The sequence below is a fragment of the Metopolophium dirhodum genome, chromosome 3 (assembly GCF_019925205.1).
Source record: "Metopolophium dirhodum isolate CAU chromosome 3, ASM1992520v1, whole genome shotgun sequence".
In the NCBI taxonomy this organism is placed as follows: Eukaryota; Metazoa; Arthropoda; class Insecta; order Hemiptera; family Aphididae; genus Metopolophium; species Metopolophium dirhodum.
The window spans coordinates 18,792,178-18,817,647 of record NC_083562.1 but is presented as its reverse complement, the minus strand read 5'-3'; the positions used below and the strand labels follow the sequence as shown (position 1 = coordinate 18,817,647).

At 27.1% G+C, this 25,470-nt stretch overlaps 1 protein-coding gene across 1 annotated transcript; it reads right to left on the bottom strand.

Moving 5' to 3' along the window:
* Positions 1–25,470, bottom strand: LOC132940245 (probable ATP-dependent RNA helicase spindle-E). The gene is given in 27 exon segments (XM_061007722.1): positions 1–375; positions 879–1,118; positions 1,178–1,284; positions 1,355–1,493; positions 1,556–1,687; positions 1,764–1,906; positions 3,336–3,452; positions 4,520–4,654; positions 6,138–6,365; positions 6,434–6,649; positions 8,231–8,365; positions 8,367–8,379; positions 8,730–8,897; positions 9,126–9,355; positions 10,566–10,775; positions 10,842–10,969; positions 12,370–12,532; positions 14,474–14,638; positions 14,703–14,869; positions 16,748–16,899; positions 16,969–17,156; positions 19,446–19,619; positions 19,798–20,226; positions 20,965–21,144; positions 24,231–24,445; positions 25,105–25,202; positions 25,383–25,470. Coding segments are annotated over 25 exon segments (4,356 nt in total). The 5' UTR covers positions 24,432–24,445; positions 25,105–25,202; positions 25,383–25,470; the 3' UTR covers positions 1–179.

Genomic DNA, 25,470 nt, shown 5'->3' with positions numbered 1-25,470 from the left:
TTAAATTAAAAAACTTCTTTATTGTTACATAATAATATAAGTATCACAAATAACTAGTTATAACAGTTAAAAACTTATTAAAAATGTTTATCAAAAATTATTGTTTTCTTTTTCTTAGATTACACTAATTGAGCTTAAATTGTATTATACATTATTAAATAGTATCAAAATGAATCAGTTTACAAGTTTTTAATATCTCGAAATGGTCCAGTGTAGTGCAATTGTAATTCTTCTCTAGCGAGTTTATAACGCTCAATATGCTGGTAATTGTCAAAATGCATTAGTATGGACGGAGTGTTATTAAACACCAAATCACATAATGGGCAACGAAGTTCTTCTAAACAACGATCGCTGGTAAAATTATTGAAATTCAAGCTAAAAGAAAAAAAAATTGTTGTAATTTGTAATTATTGCATATGTCACATCCATATCGCGTTATTGTACGTTTCATAAAATGGACAACGTTTGCATTTATTTTACGAAATAGACCCTCGGTTTATCCACTTAATGTAACTACACAATAATATGGATATTATTTCGTGAAAACGAACGGATACATAATTTGGATGTAAATTTCAAAATATACACACAAATAAAAACACACTTCATTGTAAAATCAATACGTTCGTTGCACCAATCAGAATTTAAAATTAAAGTTCTATAATTTTTGATATATAGACTCAAATGACGGATCAAGTTTTGTTGATGACGATTTAGATATCAATTTCACAAAATATAATCCACATAGTGTAGTTACGTGAAGTGGAAATATCAAAGTTCCATTTCGTGAAATGGATGTAAACGTTGTTCATTTCGTGAAACGTGCAATAACACGATATAGATGCGACATATATATTATATACATTTTTTAAACATACCATTCTTCTAATCTTTTGATTTTACTTAGTTTAAACATCAAGTCTTTACACTCTGTAGCAGACATTTTTGGTGATAAAACAGTTTCCCATAATAGTTTATAAACATCAGAACCAGCCATTGGATGATTAATTATATTTTCTTGGTATGGTGACTGTAATTTTGATTTTCGAATTTCCGACCACAAATATTTTCTTGTGTAAGGTTCTGGTCCTTTGAATTTAGTGGGTTGACTGAATAGTCTAAATTCAACATATTGTGTTAATGAAAATAAATAACTATACAAATGTTATATACATACTCTATTAATGCCATTTGTAAGGTATGCTGAATTTGAAAAATATCACCAGGACCTTCTTCGTCTTCTGGATTAACACATCTGTTTAACAGCATTCTAATAACATTTATCTAATAAAGAATAAAAAAATATTTCAAATAGCTGCAGGTTATTAAATACAAAATAGCAAAATTAATTTACTTTCTTCAAAAAGTTAAGATCAATAACAGTATCAAAGGTAATCTCAATATCATTATCTTCAAACAATGGCCTACAAGTTTCTGGGTTGTAACCTAAACCACAAATGGCTCCAATCATTTTAGTATAAGAAGAATTGTATCTATGAACAAAATATGAATATAGTACACATTTTAGTAAAAGATTATTTTTAAAAGAGTGTACCTGATTTCTACACATGGAGAGAACATCATACAAATAAACGCCGGCATACCAGGGATGTTTGGCATCATTGTTGTATCCCAAAGAGTTAACCTATCATTTTCATTTAAACATACATTTCCAGCAACAAACAATCTAATGATAAAATAACAATTCAAATAAAAATAATAACAATCATTATATATATTTAAGAAGATTTAATTATACTTGCCTCTCGTGGTAATCATTTGGATCACTGTCCAATAAAACAGAATTGACGGATTGACATTCAATTTTTATTATTTTAGAAGCACTATTACGACTTATTCCTTTAACTGACATTTCAAGTGGACTTATAGGTCCCTTCAAATTGTGCTAAATTAAAAAGAATATATATATATATATTATAAATTATAATAAACCAACAGAAATAATTCTATTTCAATATTATTCAACCATCATAAATCTAACTTAATAATGAATAACAAATTTTTTTCGAAAAATAGGTATATAGTATTAACTCAATAGATATCAAGAAAATTATTTTATACTTAATTATAAGTGATTGATCTCATGCAACTTGTACTAAAATAAATTATTATTTATATTACATTGAAAAAATGTGGTATCATATTTTAATTAATGTATAAAAACTGATACAAAAATTGTAATTTATAACATCATACAACTTAAGAGACACACAAAGAGATATTTGTTGTCTCCATCTTATAAGTGCATAACTTGACAAATTTACACTCAGCAGATCATATTACTCTGTTAGTTTAAAAATTTGAGTGAATCAACCTATTATGAAACTTGATGGATACTAACTGATATAATATTTTTGTTCAAAATGCCCAATTCTAAGTTAAAACAGAAGCGATTAAATGGTATGCGATAAAAAAAAACAAAGAACAGTTGAATAGGAAAACTGAGAAATTAGATACCTGTGTAATTATAGTATATTAAAGTATATTCCTAATTTCTTAATCATTACTATAATTTATACCATATAGTTTGAAATGTTATTAATTAATTTTCTATGTAATAATTTGTGTAAATTGTACTGGTATATGTATTAATATTAGAGATGTTACAAACTGTTTGATTTTCGTACCTAACCAAACCGAACTCTGGGTGTTCAGTTCGGTTTCAAAATCTAACAGGAAATTCCAAATAAAAGAACCGAACCAAATACTTAATAGTTTGGTTCGATAATCAAACCAGAGAAATAAAAATAAAAGTCAGTTCTATAAGGTTTCTATTAGGTATCACTAATCTAAAATCTTTAGTCAATAATTCTGTGGTATGGTGGCTAAATGATAAATAAATATTAAATATTAAATAAAATAATATATTAATATCCAATTTGGACTTTTTAATGTTCGGTTAGAGTTCGATAAAATATTTGAAGAGTTTGGTTAGGGGTTTGGGTTCGATTAAAAGTGTGTAGGTTTTGATCTGTTCGGGTTTGTTAATTTAGAGAAAAGCTCGATTAGACCAAAAATATTATGGTTCGTAACATCTCTAATTAATATGTATTGTAAAAGACATTATATATAGCAATACTAGAAAAGTAAGCACATCTTTTTGGTAAGTAAAATGTATGTTATTTAGTTTTTGAGTCGGGAGAAAAATTTACTTGGGTTATTTACTTGTAAGAATGGTATAGACTGAATTAGAGGCGTCATATTTAAGTTTGCTCCCTATGCATTGTCCCTTAATACAGCCCTCATAACTTGTAAAAGCAGATTTTACATACTAAATTGGATTTAATAAAAAAAAAAAATCTATTGAAACTTACAATTGTAAATGATTCATCTTCTGTAGGACTTTTTATGTTAAGACACGGAACATTAGATTTCTGATGCATCTCATTCTTAACGCATCCTATAAATTTTAACCGTTTTTCATGATCAATCTAAAAATTAAGAGTAAATCATACTTCAATTAATTATATTTAATAAATATGTAATGTTATGAAATTCATGTCTTATCTTAAAATATTTGGTTAGGTTAATATAGGTTTGGTCAATACCTACAAAAATATGTTAGTAGTATTATTGATTATAAATACTAGTATTTATAATGAATGGTACTATTATAAATATATTTATTGTGCCTATCACTTTAGTTGCAAACCAACATTTTAACAAGGGAACTTGTCAGCTATGGCCAGAACGTACATATATTGTAGCAATATGCCTGCCGGATATTAGGTAGATTCAGTTAATGATCAATGTTGATGCACAACAGGAAAATTATGATAGTTTATATAGAAAATACTTATTATTTAAGTCTAATCTGTTTTTAAATAACTTTTTGATTCTTAGGGGAGCCATAAATATATTGGTTTTGATGTGTTACATCATCTTTAGGAGTAGTAAAAATTTTGTTTCAATCTTCAACTTTGAGGGTAGTTTCTGTTATTTTAATAACCACATAAAATTTGTATGAGTGTAAGAAACTATGAAATTTAAATATTGATCTAATTGGATATTTATAAGAAAAATAATGATTTTTTATTAACAATTTTAGTTTATCATGTTGTAATTCAAAAAATATTGTTTGCTATTACATAATATATTATTTACTATATACAATGAACTTTTCAAAATATTTAGATTGTTTTTAAGGCATTTATTATACAACAAACCTAATCACAGCATTCGACAGTATAACGGTATCTACTAAATATTATATTTATCATAAAGTATATATGTTATTTGTTTCAAGCAAAAATTAATTCGACCCACCATATAACATATTGAAAAATTAAAATTACTAATAGCAATATAAATATATAATTAAATATTAGAAATATAGCTAAATGATGAGGTACACTTGACATCAACTATACAGTAGAAAGACTTCTAGTTTTTTCCTTTATTTCTAAAAGGGTTGCTGCTATTTAAAATTATCATCAATCATGGTCATATGTATAACCATTAAGTGAATAAGTTAATATATATTGTTTATTATTAATACCTTTGAAGCAAAAGACTCTTCGGTACGAGTAGCTAATTTGTTTTGAATTAAGTACTCTGAAATTGAAATGACTTCTTCTTCGTCTATGAAGGTTAGATCTTCAAATGACACAACACCGTCAACTATAGAATATATCTAAAATATAAAAAGAATAATTTAAAATTTGTAATAGAAATAAAAATAATATTTTGGTGTCAGAAACAGAAGAAATATTTCTTAAATACAACCTGCATGGTAAATGGAATTATCTGGTATTAGGAAATTAACTATAAAATATATTATATAACATTATTACTTTAAATTCTTAATAATATACTTTGATGTGCTATTTCTAAATCAGTTAAATACAAATCTTCCTACTACATTATATAATATGTAGATTTTTTAATGTATTAAAATGAATCATTCATGACAAACTTCTAGATTTTCTAATTCAACAATTCTTAGCAGTAATTAAATATTAAGAAAAAATTAATGAACTTTTAACTAAGTATGCAATTATAATTTTTTGGTTTCAACTTTTAATATCTTAAAATAAGAAAAAAACATAATTACATGGGGGAAAGGCGTGGTTTCTGTATAATAGCATAATATCAGAAAATGAATGGTTTCAAAATATTAACAATAATTATTTGTGTCAAAACTTATTTAATAAGGGGTTTACAATCATAAAGATGTTAATGATCAGGGATCGTAAATTCATGCATTTACATGTTTTTTTTGCTACACAGGAAAACATGCTAACTGAGATACAAATCCGTTTCATAACAATAGTAATTTATAATTATATGAAGTTTGATAGTGCATGTTTTTGCATGTTTTGGGTGTTAAGGCATATTTGGCAAATAGTTGATTTTTTACAGTCGTTAGTGCATATTATTTCATATAAATATTTTTTAGACAAATATTTGAAAAGTTTCTTGTTTTTATTTACTTTCCCATTTACTAAATTAGTGTTTTGATTTATTTTTATTCAGTGTGTGTGTGACTACCTAGTGTCCTAGTACATACCTATTTAGATTTTATGCGTTTTACGTAATACCGCGGAAACAATGTAATCGCTACTACTACCATCCTACACCGTACAAAGTCCATCATCAAAACGAACCTGTACACGCGTGCAGCTTCTCGCCAACCCACATTTATAATTTTGAACATTGGTACAGTAATAACACTGTAACAGTTTAGTTTTCTTGCACTCACCGATGAGTTCACTCATATGAGTCGTATGCGTTCGTCCATTCAATTTTTTGTTTTAGTGTTTTCATGTGAGGTATAGGTACTGTACACATTATTCATATTTTATTTAAACAATGCCAAAAGAAAAACAAACAGTTGCATACCGTTTGCAAAATGTTGTGGCGGAATTTGTATTTTTTTAATTCATGGATTTATTATTATTATTTTAAATTTTGCTCATGATTTTTTTACACTATGCATATTTCGAGTGCACAATTTAAAAATGTTAGGGCATATAAATGCATATTTTCGAACTTTTTAGTGCATATTTTGACATTTTTAGTGCATATTTTGACATTTTTAGTGCACGAATGCATGCTTATTTATGCATTTTTTAGTGCATGAAGTTACGAGCCCTGTTAATGATAATAAAACTTACCGTTCCTTTTGCTTTTTTTAATAATTTATCAATAAGAGTTTTAGTATCCTCAGACCAATAAGCCTGCAATTGTCCATTTATGGGTGCACGTATTTTTGCAATTTTGCATTGGAAAGCTAATGTTGGAAAACTATAAACTTTTTTTTTTGTATCTTCATCTTCATCTTTAATGTTAAATATGTTTTCATTACACAACTGAACAACTTCTCCAAAATCAATTAACAAAATCTGAAATTTTTTTTCTTTTTTACTTATACACATATTACATTATATATAAGGCAAAAATAATACATTACTTTGTATTCTTTTTTAGAACCACGTGGAAACTCCATTAATTTGCCTCTATATTTTTCTTCTTCATGTATCACAATATAAATACCATTTATCACTAAATCATTTGAGTTAGTTTTAATGAGACTTATATCTTTATTTACAAAATTCCATAACTCAATTAATATATCAGAATTTTTCTTATCATTAAGCTGAGCCCAAAAACGATCAACAGATTCAAACTAGAACAAATCCAAATAATTAATTTTATTGGGTATATTATTGTATTACTTTAAATTGTAATATATTTGAAAATAATCATATTATGTTGAAAGTAAAATCACAAAACCTTTTTAAAAATTGACTCTTCTACCCAGTCTTTTTATTGCTCCATAACTCCTATTTTTATAAGTCACATGATTTTTGTGTTCTAATCTCAGGCATTTACACATTAGTACCAGGACTACCCATTTTTTCTTTACACAAAAATGTAAGGACTTATAATAAGATATAAGACCCTCTTAGCTCCCATGGATATGATACTGCAAAGTGATTCACAAAGCATGATCACCATTTATTTATATGTAAAATATAATGCAATTAATTTTTTTGTGGTAATATAACATTTTTTTTTAATGATAACCACAATTTATCATTGTAAATAGAGTGTGATTGAACTTTATATTCTAAGGATAATAAACCTTGATATGTACTAGTTTTACATTAAAATATAAAATATGATATGGTATGTTCTACCTAGTACATTTTTAAATACAATTTGCTATCCAAAACCACTCAAAGTTAAAGATTCGATATTTATTAAAGCTCCAAAAGGTGAGTACCAAATATAAAAAAAAAACAATATAGCTTAACCAACCCAATTAACCAACCATATAAACTTTCTTGATTCCAAAAACCACATATACAAGCATATTTGTCGCTACCTACAATCTAATTGATGATTATTAAAATATCAATTATGATAGTATTTGTTTATTTATATTATGAAAATGATTTGTGTATTAGTGAAGTTTTTGTCCTGGGTCATTTCCAGTGACCAAATCAGTACAAACTATAAAAACTAGTTTTCAATAAGAACGTTTTTAAAAATGTAGTGAAAAAGTAGCGCGCTACATTTAGACAATAGCGTTAGAAGCAGCACACTACATTTAAAAAAAAGAGCGAGAGCGGCAACAATCTACTTCTTTTGAGGAGTAGCAGTAGCGTTAGCGTGCTATAAAATCTAGTAGCGTCCCGACCACTGTACAAATCTGAAATCAATTATCAGCCTAGTTTGGTAATTTGAAATAGTAATCTGGGGTTGAGCCTTCCATTTTCTAACACAAGACCTATTCAGGTTGCACTAGACTACTAATGCATGCGCCATGGCGTTTCAAAACTTGCACAACATAACAAACTTAATAGTTACTGAAAATGCTCAAATACTGCAAAAAAATATTTCTACCAAAATTTAAATACGAACAGCAATTCACTTATTTATTATATCACTCTACCAAAAACACCAACATGCAGACTGAAGCGTGATTAGTGTAGAGATCCATTGACCTAATTTAAGAAGTGTTACCTATAAGTGTTTCCTTATGATATTCATATTATTTTAACCGTCATAAACTTTCATATTTGCTTTTTGTAATATTTTGTACAGTTTATAAATTGTCTTTTAAATAAATAAAAAAATGATTAAAACATTCATCAGTCAGAATCTTAAATAACACATTGTATAATTATGTAATTACAAAATAGATTAAATTTGGTCTATACTATAGTATACTATATTGTTTTGATTATTTCTAGATACTTACATGTGTTACTGTTATGACAATAGCTCTATCGTTTGATTCAATTTCTTCAAGTATACAATGTTCAATTGGTAATACTTCTTTTTGCGTTATTTTCTGAGCAGCCAATTGTTGGGTTATCAACTCTACTTTTTTTTTTTGCATCATTAGGTCTAACATTAATACAAATATTATTAATTAAATGATAAGTGATCCAAACATTTCAGTTTTTATTATTATTAGTTTCTATTTTAAAGTTACTTTTATATTTAAAATAAAATGTACGAATTGGATATAGGTCATTAGTCAAACATTAGTATGTAGAAGAACTATATTGTTATGCAGCAGTATTTAACTAAATATTCTTAATTATAATAGTATTAAAATAAAATTAAAATGTTTGATGCTGAATATCGGGTTGTATTTATACAATTTGCAAAGAATTTATAAAAATTATTATATTACTTAGTTTAAGGAGCACAAATAGAGCAGTTTTTAAAAACTTTATCAATAATTTACTTACTTGAGTAATGGTATTTTGAAATTAAAATTTAATGTACGCATTTTTATGGCTACATAAACACCATAGGATATATTTCCTGGTACTAATTGATTTCTATCTCCATGTTGATTATTATTATTAGCTGATCTGTTACTAATATTTGACATAGGGAATTCAACATACACTTTACTGAAAATGAAAATGTAGTTATTGCAAATGATTATAAAAAGTAAATATACTTTTGAAATAATTTAGTGTTATATATATTATACTGGATACAGTTTTATTAAATTAAATATGATCCAATATATTACAATTAACGAAACATGGATTCAATAATTGCAATATACCTTGATACAAACATCAACATATACTATTTAATTGTAATCAAATAATAAGAAATATTAGTTTTCATACTTAGATGTACTAAAATACGCAGTTGGTTTGCCAACAAATTTTTTGGGAAATAGGGATTCAATAGCTTCTTTATATAATTCTTTAGGTTGATCAACTGGAAATCCAGTTAAATAAACTGTTCGATAAGGATCATGTTCATTTAATGTTTTAAGCACTTCATGTTCATCCATGTATGCATTAGTTGTTCCTCGTATGAAATAATTAGGATAAAAGGCTCCTGCCAATATCACCTTAAACAGAAAGGTTTATTTTCAATTAGTTATATATTATATTATATTTATTTTCAAATAATACATTTTTAGATTCTGAGCGAAGCAATGAATGTATTGATTTTACAATGAAGTGTTTTTTTAATTTTAATTTTAATTCTTTTTTTTCTGTATGTGTACATGATAAGAGGTTGAAATAATGATTCAATTCAATCAAACAAAATCAGTATCTTGTTTGATGGGAAAGTGAATATATATGGTGCTTGGGGAGGTCAAAATCCCGTATTCCTTGTGTTGTAAAGCGCTAAAAAAAAATTTTTAAGGAAAACCAGAAATTTTTACGCTAAATTGATTTTGGTTTTTGAGTTAACTCTAAAACAAATGACTGTAGTTACATGAAATGTTCACAGGTTGTTTATATTAGTATTTTCTATACATGACAAACATTTTCAAAATTCTTTTGAACTGTTTAGGGATATTTTCAGTTTCCAATTTTTTTTAGTTTTTTGTCTATGAATGTAGATTTAATTTTAATTGTTGGATAAAATAGCTTAAAAATTTAATAGAAGTCTCCTAATATATTGTTACAATGGAGTTTGTAAAATATTAAAAATCCAGTCACAATTTTTTTTTTTATATGCATTTAAAGTTCAAATGTTGGCAAATACATAAAAATCAAAAAAATGTGCAAATAATTTTGAGTTGGAAATTCATAAAAAATTTCTTTTTAAATCTAAGATTTGAAAATATAAAGCAAGATTCCTCATAGGTTTGTCTACAAGAAAATCAAATTAAATTTTTATGAGCATTTGAAGTTCATATTTTTACTACATTGGATATTCATTCGATTTCTCATGTAGCAATTTTCCTATTTTGTTGTAACTCAAAACGAAAAAACCGTTGACACTTCAAATTTTTATCATATCTTTATTTTATCAATTCCTATACTTGATAAAATGTTGGCTTGTTTTGAGCTGTTAAGGACAAATACTCCAAGGGCCGTTCTTACAATGTCCAGTAAAGTGTCGGTTAACGCTAAACGACTGATAACAGATTTTATTACCGAACCCTTAGTAACATCATAGGCTGACAGTCTTTGCTCGTATCGTTTTTCTTATACAATGATATTATATCATTGAATTCAAATTTAACACAATCCATTATAGTGATCCACTTGTAACCTACTGTACAGCTGAGTGACACCCACTTGCCCACCTTTTTTAAATTGTACCTTACAAGCCATGGCTTTTTCTTCAGGTTTGATCCATTTCATTTTTCCAGAATTCGCTACAATACCAAAACTTCTGGTCAATCTATTGGATACGTCATCAATCAAGTCATATAACTCTCGCATTGCTGATAGTTGTATGTAGTTTTTAGATGCCCATGAATTTTCAAAATGTCGATTTCGGTCAAATTCTGGTTTACTCGCAAGCCAACTCTAAAGAAATATTATCATAAGCAAATTAAAACTAATCAATAAATTACATTATAATATGGTTAGTACTTGATATGCACCAATATATGCAATTGGATCACTACAAGAATAATTAGCCCAGGTTAACTTTTGTGTATATGCGTCTAAACGTTGATTAAAAGGCTGACTAAATATACTTTTTAATGATAGACCACATGCTGAAAAAATACAGTTGATAAATTAATAATTATTGTAATTGTTGTATTATCTTAATTGTATATTAGTAGCTTTTAAAATCAAAAAGCGCGTGTTGTGAGTAAGCGCGGATGAAGTGATACTTTTTTCTAGTGTACGAAAAAAAAAACCGTCACAACATTTATATAGGTTGTTTGGTAGAATAAAAATAAATAAAAAAATATCGAACCCGGAACCCCGTAACTGTTATCTGAGCATTTTGCTCGAACTGTCGTCGCTCACGCATTTTTATTTTATATAATATATATACACTTTGTAAAGAAGTTTCACTAAAAAAAAAATGTATTATCTACTTTGCATCTGCATCCTATAAACTCTAATTTGGTTTTCATGTATACAATGTAATCACACAGTGTTATCTAGTCATAAATTATAATAGCCAGAAACTTAAATCGAACTAAATACTTGGTCCCCTGAGAAAACCTCTATAATTAGAAAAAAATGCATGTATTTTTGTACCCTTGATAATTTAAAACAACTGTTGGTGGTTTTTTTGACTTTAATTGTATAATTTTAGCAAAACAAATCTCTGCAAAACAGTTCTTGAAATTGAATAAGAGATAGTCAGTCTGAATATGGGTTCTGCAAAGTACAAGACGTGTTTGTTGCTCGCCAATGAAAAGAAAGTGATTGCGGCAGCTGAAGATAGTGAATAAATTAACTACATTGACTTAATTACTTTAATAACATATTATATGTATAATGATATATAATATTATTAAATATCAAAGTGGAAGCGGCAATGGGTCTAAATGGTCCGGAATAAGCCATAAAAAAAAAAAATTAAACGTCAAAATAAATGTACAAAAAATACTTTGCACATATTATTCGAGATTTTGATGAATTTTATCAATATTCTAACTTCTCATGCAAATAAAAAATTACTGTGGATTTACACTCAACTTTATTTCTATTTTTAATTAACAATAATTTAAAAAAGGGGTATGCTTATAAATTATAAATAACTCAAAATATTTTGAAAATTTTAAGGTATATAGAAAATATGCCAATAAAAACATTCGGGTGGAAATTTTATGTACTTACAGAAGATAGTATTACAGATTATATTTAATTTGATCTATGGTAAAACAGTCGTTTCTTATAGAGTTACACCAAAAATCAAAATCGTTTTCGTTGAAAACTGGCTAAATGTAAAAATCTCAATTTTTCCTTAATTAATTTTTTTCCTGACACTTTTTAGCCTCTAAAGTACCAATTAGATTCACATTCCTACCAGAAATGGTGCTGAAGTAGAAAATTGAAGCTTTTTATTGCCCCAAAAGGTGATAACAGACACAAATAATTGTAAAATCAATACATTCATTGCTCCACTCAGAATCTTAAGTATATTGTTATTATTTACCCATTATAATAGCTTCATTTAAGATATTAAAAATATATCCAAAATAAATTAATTTTGACATTGGAGGATCTAATGGTAATTGTGCCATTACTTTTCCCATATATGTTATATCACCATCCATTGACGAAATTACTCCATTTACTGTTGGCAATAATGCTCCCACCTAAAGAAAAAATATATCAAAATAAAATATACTTATTATTTTTATATTTTACTAACTTTAATGGCCAAAGATTTTGGGTACACATTAAGTATCCCTATACAAATCCAGCAATGTTATGAGGATGGTGTTGCATGTGATGTGTCGATCTTACAAATGTATGACCATTGATTATAAATACTATAGATCGCTCACTGGCCCGTATTTACGGCAACGACAGCGCTCAATAACGGTCACATCCATTTTTCGTCAATATTTCGCGTTGCGTAATACGGGCCAATGAGTGATCTATAGTATTTATAATTAATGGTATGACACATAAAATTTGTGTTCAATGTGCAATAACCTTTAATAATACAGATATTGAACTATTATCAAACTAAAGATTTAAACATTATCAATGCATTTTCATGGATTTGTTAACAATATTTTAATTTCCAAGCAAGTTAAGAGGATGTCACACCTGCATGTGTTGTCACCGTCTTACACATGTTTAATATACACTAAACGCGTTTACACAGACTGAGTATAAATCGCTTAATTTAGGTTTTAGAGTAAAAATACCTATTAAAAAATTGATTTATGACAATATTTCCGAGGGCAAGTCATTGTGTTTTTTCCATTTTACCCAATATCATAACATTCATTACCTCATATAGAAATAGCAATAATTTCAACATTTTTAAAATACACTTAACTTTTCAAAATTTAAAAAATTTTTATTCTTAAAAAAAATGTATGTCTTGCCCTCCAAAATATTGCCATCTTTAAATTTTGTGATAGGTGTTTTTATTCTGACACCAAAATTAAGTGAGTTCTAGAGTTATACTCATACTGTGTAAACGCGTTTGTCTATGTCGCACGTGTGTAAGACAAAGACAACACATGCGGGTGTGACGTCCTCTTAAGTGTATGTTAAATATTACAATTTAAAAAATTCTCGCTTAATTTATTCAATACCGATATCAGACAACACATAGTTGACATCAGTAATTGAGCGCCCACGACCAATGTCAATACATATAACATGTCCAAATTAAAAAACAATTGTTGTCAACTAGTTTTTATCAGCGGCAATCAGGCACCACCCATTTTTAGTAGAAGGTTGTGAGTAAATATTCTAGGGAGACTTTACTTAGCGTTACGATTAAAACTGTCGGGCGGCAGTTTCAAAGAAATGGCGACCATCGTCAAAATTACTAAAATAATATTTCCATCAAAATAACTATTTACAGGTTTTAGATTTTGTGGAGTTTAATAATAATAAACAAAGAAAACTTTTTAATATCTATACAATTCTTCAGTTAAATACATTTTTATTTTTAATTAATTATTACATACAAGGAGTTGATTTATTTTTAATGAGAAACGCAGTCTTAAAGTCTTCCCTGATCATTTGTCAACTATCTATACACCTAACGTGTAATATCACAACGTCCCTGCACAAAAGGTGGCTGACAACTATGTTTCATAACTTGAATTGAGTAAAGTTGACATGCAATAAACAGATTTTTATGTAATCTTTATTGGGCGGACAGGGGGCTATAGACTTATAGCTATAGACATTTGAAATTTGTATCGTCCATTTATTACTGTATTAACTATTATGACAAATCTACCAATTTTACAATGATGAAGGACGTTTGAATGTCAAATCACAGTGGCCACCGGTAGCGTCATATAGTCAAATATAAAAAATAAAAATATCGTAAAAAGACCACGATACAGCACAGATGTTCTTATCATAAATTTTGATAAAAGAACAATTCACACTATTATTAAAAATTATTGCAAAACATTAAAACTGCTGGACACAAATTTGCTGTAGTACATTTATTAGACCAAAAGAACACAGCGGTATATCCTCTTAATATTAATTTATTGTTTGTTTATATCTAAATAATCAATGAATAGCTGAAATGTTCATACATAATATTATATTACCTGTTTAAGAGTACGGATTGTAAGTATAATGTTTGTTAAATCTGGTGGATCTAACGCGCTTGCAAGGAGTTGTTTGGGTGTTCCCATATCCAATATTTTAGACATTAAAATAACACGACTGAGAGAACAGCGACTCATTTCTGGCAATTCATGATCTTCAAGTTCCTACATTATTTATAAAGCATTAAAATAAAATAAAAAATAAAAATAATGATCATAAAGTAATTACAGAAAACTTCATTTTAGGAATCAACCTATAGACACGACCATCTGCCACTCGTCCCACTCTTCCAGCTCTTTGATTACAATTACTTTTTGATGCCCAACTCATAATTAACATAGAATAATTGGATCTCATTTCGTTTTTTAACTGTTTCATTAAACAAAAGTCAATCACTGAAAATACAGTTACAGAGGTTTAATAAAGATTTAATTACATTTAGTGTTTAAGTACAAATATAGACTTAAATAAGCTTTTAAGTGCCTAATCCCAGATCACAGTTATCTACTTAGGTTGGGAATCGGCGTATAATTCTCTATAGTGAATTTGACCTGCGTGGTGTGAATGCGAACTTACAGCGCTGCCTGTCACGGGTTAATGAATAAGTGATTATACACTTGTTTATATAATGGTTTTTACGTATTTTTTCATATTAGTAACATTGTTTTCATGTATTAATTACTAATTAAATATTATTGAGCCTTTGTATAATTGTATATTAGTGTATGGGTAGTTATTTTATTTAATTTTAAAAGCTAAGTGATTTCATTATTAAGTAAACATAAAAAATTAGCTATTTAGTATTTTAATCAGTAAGCAAAACGATACTCTATGAAAATGTTCAGTTCCCAGTGGCGTGCCCAGGAATTTAAAATGGGGGGACAACATTTTTTTTTTTAAATAAACGAATAAAGCGGGTTAGTGGAAATTGCTCTGCTGTACAGTAGGCTACAAGTGGGTGACTGTAAATCTGAATTCAATTAGATATAAATCATATGTGCAAAAAACGGTTCTGAGCAGAGACGGTTTGACAGCCTAGGATATTTTATATTATACTTATATTGTTATTATTAATATAATAATATATATACATTTTTAACTACAAAATAGAAAATATTACAAGATAGTTAGATAAAATTTTTTATGAATTTTTAACTCAAAATAATTTGCATATTTTCGTGATTTATACGTAATTTGTCAAAATTTGAACTAAATGCTTATAAAAAAAAATTGTGACTGTATTTTTAATATTTTTCCACTGCCATTGTAAGAATATATTAGGAGCCTCGTATTAAATTTCAAGCTTGTTGACTCAACGATTAAAATTAATAATTTAGAAAAATTAATGACTCTTAACAGATGTAATAACTAATAAGTGGTTTTTAGTAAGTCGGTAAAAAACAGACAGCGGGGGGGGGGGGGGGCAATAATATAATTATTATTATGGTCCCGTGACTACTAGCGCTTTAGTTCATCAAAACACCGTTTCGGGGCCACAATTCTTATCTCGTCTTCCAACCTGAGTAGATAACCGTGTCCCAGATATACCAAAATAAGTTTGAATGTTAACATTGGAAATCAATTGAAAATTAAGCAGATATACTGTGTATAGAGATAGATGCCGTGGATAAATCTTGCATTATTTTTTTTGCAAGTTCTGTTGAATTCTAGGACAGCTACCAAATTGTTTCATAATAGATAGATTCACTATATATTACTATTCAGCAACACATTGACAAGAAAAACATAAGCATACATCGGTTCAATAAAAATTAAATGAAAAACATAAAAAAAAAATGGTATTTTGAACCAGTTATTTTTAATCTACTATTTTGTCTTGTTTCTTTTCAAAACATTGATACCCAGATGTCAAAACTGAAAACTAAACAATTAATTCAATTACAACTATTCTAAATTAAATGTTAACTATTATTTTTAATTGTTTAGTTATTCAAGAAATATTATTAACAAATTAATACATTTTTATAGTTTTTAATTTTATAGGTTATTTTTTAGAATTTTTAGGTCACGCTTGTGGATTTTTTTAAAACAAATGTCCTATCTCTAATCACATTTAAAATAAGTAACTTTCCATTTCTAAAACAAATATTTGATGTATATGTAAATAAAAGTATAAAATTGTAATTATTTTAACTATTTAATGAACCATGATCAATATAATATTATATTCTATTTTATTATTAAAAATTGTCTATAGGAAATTGTTTTAAATATCAAGTTTTTTATTTAAAAAAATAGATATTGTTTATTACCAAAAAAAACATCAGGTACAGTAATTGAACTCTCAGCAATATTGGTAGACAAAATAATTTTGCGATAATTTAATGGTGCCTGTAAAAAAACCCGGTTTTGTTCTTCACTTGTTATTGATGAATGTAATGGTATAAGAATCCATTTATGATTTCTGAAATTTATTAGGGTTAGTAACTACTAAGTGTTTAAGCCTTAATTGAATAAAATAAAATATATTTACTCAGAAGCCATCAGATCTTCCATACGCCTATGCATTTCTTCAATTTCATAAATACCAGGTAAAAATATCAATACAGACTTTTTGGCATCTTCATCTACTTTCATTTCATCAAATGCTCTAACTAATTGAACAGCTGTCATATATCCGGCTTCATCTATCTGTGATTTACCAAACTCCATACGTCGAGCCTGAATTACATAAAAAAATAATTTGAATATATACAAATCAATAGGTTTCAAGGACATAGATGGGTAGGGCTGTGCGATAGTATCGATTAATAGATGTTTTTTGTTAAACAGAATCATACGATATAACGAACACAATTGATACATTAATAATATTCAATATTATCGGTAATTACTAATAACAATAGGGGATATTGTACCTCATTATTATTATTGAGTAATACACTAATATAGTAATCAAGTTCATAGCAGTGTTGGGATTTTTTAAACATCAAAAGTAATCAAACATATGGTTTTGTTGAAACATTCAAAACAAATGATATAAATAACATAAAAAACAGTTTTTTAAAACAGAAAAATATAATTTATGTTCATATAATGATTATTAGTATCTTATTAGTACCTACCGACAACTCTTATTTATGAATTTAATTGTAACAATAAATACATTTTTAATGTAAAATAAACAAATTTATAAAATGTACAATAATTTTGCAAATTTTAATCACCAATAGAAGTATAAATGTATACAATTAATTATAATTAATTAAACACATATCCACTTCATTGCCTAGGAAGATTTCCCTTGGTATTAATTTTATTCAAAATCTATAACTCTCGCTATAGTATAGAATATATCGGTTAATCGATACTATCGGTCATTAGATATCCCAGACTAATATATTAGTCTATGTTCGATACATCTAATACAATCAATTAATCAGTAGTTTTAACACTATCGACCACTAGAAGTGACTGTCACACAACCCTAGCCATCCCAAATTGTATACAGTCTACACTAATTATTAGACCAGAGAACACTCACTATTTTTCAAAATTTTAGATACACACTTTTGACAGTTTATATTATCCTTATTTTTAATAAATTCTGACTTAGATAGAAAGTTAAACTATAGTCTAGGAATTACGAAAACTCAATAAATTCTGTAATTCTTAAATTTAGATTCTGAGCGGAACAATGAGTCCCCAAAAGTATTTTTAAATGTTGATTATTGAATTAATTATACTTTATAATTTATTGGATTATGAACATTAATAATAGGTGAATACATAAAACTAAAAAGATTAAAACCTGAGACGTTGCACTGCTGTATAGAAGGTGTTGAATGTAACACATCAGGTAATTTATTTAGGTGTTGAATTCATTCAATAATAAATCATTAAAAATAAAAAACAATTTTGAGCAGTGACTACCTGACAATTTATATTACAAAGTATATTTTATTACATATCATCGACTAAGACGTAATACCTCGTATCTCCAAAAGTGTTTTTTTCAGGAAACCCATAAAACTGATACGGGGATCAATAAGATTAGATACCCGTGACAATTATTGTTCAACATTCAAATTCTCCTTGGTTTTTTTTTGGGATATACGTGATATTTTCACTAATTTATGTATTTATTTTTTCTGTATATTTTGATGTATATATCTCATTTTTTTTTACTTATGAGGTATTATGTCTTAGCCGATGATATTTATACTGCTATAAGTAATTTATTTTACTACTAGTAATACAACAGGTTGAACCAATTTTTTCCAAAAACATAACATATCATATTATATTATACAGTATGTAAATTAATTGGAAAGTCGCTGTATACAGCTACTGACTCTTTAATTCATTTACATACTGTATAATAATTATTATTAAACTGTTTCGTGTAATATTACTATCTACCCATCACTATAAGTCAATACCGATGAACCATAAAATAGTGTAATAGGTTTATGGTATAAATAGCTCAAAATTAAACTAAATATTTTAATGTGTATAGTAAATAATAATATACATGCAAAAGAATTCAAAACCCTAAAAATATTTTTTGAATAACAAGAAATAAACAATTTTTAAATTACATTTAAGGAGTAAAAATTCCTGTTTTTTCCGATTATTTTAAAATCCTCAACAGTACTTAATTTGATACCAAAATCCTTTCCAAAAGTTGAAGATCAAAGTATTTTGTCTACTATATACACAAAAAAAATACAGAATACTGTAAAATATATTATTCAACGCTCTGAATCTAAAATAAAAATGTTATACATTAACTCTCAAAAGAAAGTTTTAATGAGTTCACATTTTTCAAAATAATAAGAGTTAACAGAAACATACTGTATAGCTCAATTTCTAACATTTATCATTTATGAAGAAAATGTGATAAATATAAATATCAAAACTTTAAATTTATGTAAGACAAACTAGATAATTTTTATAATTATTTGTATTTTGGTAATATGTATACTGTAACCACAAATTTATACTTACAGCCGGTATCAACCCATATAAATCATCCAAATAGTGTGTAAGAATAGTATAGTTAGATGGCTTTTCGATCTTAATTAATGGTGCTGTTACGTGTCTATAATAAGGACATCCATAATAATTACCAAAATAATCTTGTAATTTCAATGCGTCTGCTGTTGCAGACATTAGTATTACCTAAATAATTATTATAATGGATCAATGACAAAATAAATAATAGAATATTTATATTAATTTTAGAGTTTGACAATAATCGCATGTAATAATATATCCTATGGATGACATAATCATCATTACATTAAATATGTAAATTCCTATTGGACACCTGTATGAAAAATATTTTAAAATCACTTACACGAGTTGACGGACTGTCTTTCGATTGTAACTTTTTTATAATTAATAATAAAAAATCCATTTCAAGTGTTCTTTCATGAACTTCATCTAGGATAATGTGAGAAAATTCAGCAAGGCTCTTTGCTTTAATAATTCTTAGTAACAAAATTCCTGTAGTGCAATATAAAATTTTTGTTGTGGTAGGATCAAACTCTTTTTTACGCCCAACTTGATAACCGACTAAAAGCCCATCTTTCCAGCCACGTTCTCTGTTTACTTGTTTAGATACTGAAATTGCAGCTATACGTCTAGGTTGAGTAACAATAATATTACAATGTTTCTTTTTACTCATACAGTCATCTAAAATAAACTGAGGAACTTGTGTACTTTTCCCACATCCTGTAGCACCAGATATCACGACTGTAGAATTAGAATGTATAATTGTAATTATCTACAAAAAATTAAAGTATAACTTTACTCACAACATTAAATTAAGTGATTATAATATTTTTATTTTAGTACAAACTAATAACATATATGGTTAAAATACCTAACGTTATATTACATAAAAACTATTTGAGGAATCAATTATGTAGTTTTTTTTTTTTTTTTTTTTTATTAGAACTTCCAGTTTATAACTATTATAGTTCGACAATTATTACAATATATAATATAGATAAGGTTTACAATATATAGTATCTTATTCTAGCATAATTTAGATAATTAGATAATTAGATAATAATATAAAATGAAATGATACAATATATTATGGTGGACGTATAACGGTATATGGAATTACAATTTACCTTTATTTAATAAAGCCGTTAGCAGAGACAGGAGGGGTTTTATGATTGCAGTGAACTCGGTAATAAAGGATGTCAATAAAGTTTCTGTATTAGGAGATAAGTGGGAATGGTTATGATTGGAGGAAGTAGCTTCAGCATATGATGGTTTATCGGTATTGGGATTTGAGGTGGATTTAGGAAAGCTTGTATGAGATTTGGGAGTAGATATAAAATGTTCACGAAGAGGTGGTCTGTAATTTAGTTTTTTATAAACGAGACAGCCTTTGTAATTTGCTGGGTGAAATTATGTAGTTATTAGCCAACAATTAAATTGTTAACATTAAATTAGATTTATCTATATTTTTATATTTTTCATAAAAATTTCAAATTTATAATTATATTACCTTATCTTTAAATGCAGCAATTTCTAAATCATTAGACTTATTAGATGGATCCTTAAATTTATAATGTTCAAAAAGCTTAATTCCATCTATATCCAAATCTCTTAGATCTGCCACTGAATTTACATTAGAAATACTATCAACAGAACTCATATTTGAGTCATGTAAAGCTTTTTTTGATAGCTAAAAGATAATTAAATTTAACTATAAATTAAATATAACATATATACACATTAAAATTAGTTCAGCATTTATCAAAACTATAAAAGGTATCAATCAGTGGCGTAAATAGTCCTCAATTTCTGATGATGCAAAGAAATATTTTAATTTCGGTACCCACCAATACTCCAAATTACATTGGAAATTGTTTACCTAGTGGCAAATTGTAACAAATTAATATAAAAAAAAAATAAATATTGTTAACGTTTTTGAAAAGGAAAAATTTAGAAATGTATTCATTTAGACATAACAATAGCAAGCCAGGCCATTAAAGAGTTTTAAGAAAAGTTTTTAACTAAAATTTTAATTTTAGATTCTGAGCAGAGCGATGAATGTAATGATTTTACAATGTGTTTTTTATTCTACTTATTTACCAAAATTTATATAGTTGGTACTTTGGGGGGTTAAAAGAAAAAAGGTGGATAAGTGGATGTCGCTCTGCTGTACGGTAGGTTACAAGTGGGTCACTGTAATGGATGGTGTTAAATTTGAATTCAATGATATAATACCATTGTATAAGAAAAACAATTCTGAGCGAAAACGGTCAGTCAGCCTATGATTTTACCAAGTATATTTGATGATATTATTGTGAATAAAGTAATTTATATATAACCTATTTACGTGGAGCCTTGTTTTAAATTTTCAATCCTTAGCCATAAAAGTTAAAAATTTATAAATTTTTAACTACAAAATAATTAATAAATTATAAATTTGATAAATGTTGTCAAAATTTGAACTTTAAATGCTTATAAAAAAAAATTGTGCCTATGTATTTTTAATATTTTTCAACTGCTATTAGAACGATATATCAGGAGCCTTATATTAAATTTTCACGCTTTTTTACCCAACAAATAAAAATTTATTGATATTTATAGAAAAAAAAACTAAAAAATTGAAAACTGACAATGGCCGTAAACAGCTCAAAAAGAGTCAAAATATTTTCAACATTTTATGGTGTATAGAAAATGCTAATATAAACATTCAGTGAAATTTTAAAGTATCTACAGTCATTCGTTTTTTAATTACAATAAAATAAGAAAATTGTTACATGAGAAATCGAGTAAATATCAAATGTTGTAAAAATATAAATTTCAGACGCTCATAAAAATTTAATTTAAGTTTCTTCTAGACATTTTTTTTTTGATAAAGGTAGACAAACTTATGAGTAATCTTATATTACATTTTCAAATCTTAGATTTAAAAAGAAAATTTTTATGAATTCTCATCAAAATAATTTGCAATTTTTCGTGATTTTTCCGTATTTTGTCAAAATTTGAACTTTAAATGCTTATAAATAAAAACTGTGACTAAGGATTTTTAATTTTTTTCATCTGACTTTGAAACAATAACCTAGGAGCCTTCTATTAAATTTTCAAGCTTTTTTACTCAACAGATAAAATTTTATTGATATTTATAGAAAAAAAAACTAAAAAAATTGAAAACTGACAATGGCCGTAAACAGCTCAAAAAGAGTCAAAATATTTTGTAAATTTTATGGTGTATAGAAAATGCTAATATAAACATTCAGTCAAAATTTCATGTCCCTACGGTCATTTGTTTTAGAGTTACACCAAAAACCAAAATCGATTTTCTCGAAAACAGATTTTGCGTAAAAATTCCCGTTTTTCCTTAATTTTTCTTTTGATTTTCACGTCGCTTGTGAAAACTACTGGGAAATTTTTACTTTTGACCCCCCAAAGTACCAACTAGATTCACTTTCCTATCAGAAAAGTTACTATTGAAGAAAATCCAAGCACTTTTACTGTCCTAAAAGGTGATGACAGACACAAAAATAAAAAAAAAAATAAAAAAAAATAAAAAAATTAAAAAAAAAACACACATCATTGTAGAATCAATACATTCATCGCTTCGCTCAGAATCTAAAATTGTCCAGTAGTTTTCAAAAGAGCTGTAAAAAACTTAAGAAAAATTAAGGAAAAACAGGAATTTTTACGCAAAATCGATTTTGGTGTTTGGTGTAACTCTTAAACAAATGACCGTAGACACATTTTGACTGAATGTTTATATTAGCATTTTATATACACCATGTCATTTTATAAATATTTTGAGCTGTTTAGGCACATTTTCAGTTCCCAATTTTTTTAATTTTTTATTTTATAAATATCAATTAAATTTTATTTGTTGGGTAAAAAAGCTTCAAAATTTAATAGAAGGCTCCTACTATATTGTTACAATGATATTTGAAAATATTAAAAATCCAGTCACAATTTTTTTTTATAAGCATTTAAAGTTCAAATAATGACAAAATACGTAAAATTCACGAAAATTAGCAAATTATTTAGAATTTATAATTCATAAATAATTTTCTTTTTAAATCTAATTAATAATACATTATAATGAACCTAACTATAACAGATTTATTATCTAAGTTTGAGGCTTGTATCAGCCAAACCCAGGAGTGGACTGGCCCGGATGGCAAGGCGGAGAAGTCTACCTGGGCCGGTCAACCATAAACAAATATGAATTATGGAGAATAAAAAAATAAAAATTTATTGAAAATTTCAAGTATCTAGGTACAAGTCACAATATATTTTCAACATTTTATCAAGGATAGGTATCAATAAAATAAATATTTGGTGTGAAATTCAAGTATCTACGGTTATTCCTTTTTGAATTGCAACAAAATAAGATAATCATTCGATGAGATATAAAACTAAAAAACCAATGTCAAAAAATGTTCAACTTCAAACGCTCATAAAAAAATTGTTCGACTTTCCAGTAAACTTCTTTTTTGTTAGAGGTAAGAAAGCTTATGAAGAAGTCCGTGTTAAATTTACAAATCTTAGGTATAAATAAACATTTTAATGAATTTTTAACTCAAAATAGTTTATGATTTTGTACTAATACTTCAGACATCAATGACATTTTTATAGATAGGTACTTGTTTAATAAACAAATATATACTTTTGAAAATAGAAACCACAGGTACCTATACAAATGTTTATGATTTTCTGGTAGTGCCACATTTGTTCCACCCAATTTACGCCACTGAAAGGTATATTATTGAAGAATAAATTAGATAACAGTACTTCATTATACTCTTCATTTTCCTTTTCATATTCGTTCAAACCAGTATTAACATAGCATCTACCATACTCATCGTAGTCACCATGACTAGACTGTGGTAGATTTGAATTATATTCATGTCTTGTATAATTATTATGTAAATCAGATCCTGGCAGAATTTTTTTTTCAAAATTTCCTTTAGCTAATTGTTGCCACGTGGACATGGTATCTATTTTATCTACATAAAAAAAAAAAAAACATTAAATAATTAGTAGGTAATAGGTATGTAGATTGTAGATGAAACAATATGTGAAATATAAATATTAAAATAAAATAAAACTTTACAATGAAATCACATGAAATGCATATATTATTCTAAATTTAATGCAATATTTTAAGTTTAAGTACCTACCTACACTCTGTTCAACGAGAGAATGCACAAGTTCATTTCACTCATGTGATGTAAGACTGACGACCGAGCGCTTGTCTAGGGATCTATTTCCCTATCCATGAACTTCAATTGCAACGGACACTATATTATGGGAGTGCCACACGCGCAACTGATTACCTCCGACATTGGCTGGTGGCGGATGTGGGCATGCACAAACCAGACAGATTTTTGTCGGGCGGCTTGTCCATTCTTCCGTTGAACAGAGTATAGTAAAGTAGCTATTTAAAGAAAAATATATTTTACACTCAGCAATTTGCACACTGTTGCAGAATATAATATTATGATTAATTGGACGTCGACTAGAAAAAAGATTCACGTCTCGCGATTGTCACTGAACCAATTAAGTATATATGAATGATAATATTTAGTAATATAATATTACTATTTACTATAGGTATTCTATATACACGTGTCATAAAATTTCTATATTGAAAATTGTAACTCACCTGAATGGCAACTAAAAGGTTTTCAACGTCTAAGTCGACGCACCGTGATTTTCAGCAAGTTAATTCATAAATTAAGATTATTTCGTCAAAACATAAAGCTGAAAAACGATTATGTAAAACAGTTATTCAGGACTGTTACGACAAAAAGTCAAGATGTCCGTCATGTTCGTCGCTGCGTTCTTGAGAAAATAAGAAATAACAATAAACAATATATCTAACCAAACCAGCTTTAATTCTAGTGGATTGGTGAATGTATCATGTGTGGCATTAGTGCTTACCATAAAATATGCTATTTAGGTACTAATGTACTATCAAAATTCAAAATGGAACTGTAACCATTTACTGTTTTCTGTAGAGTATATAATC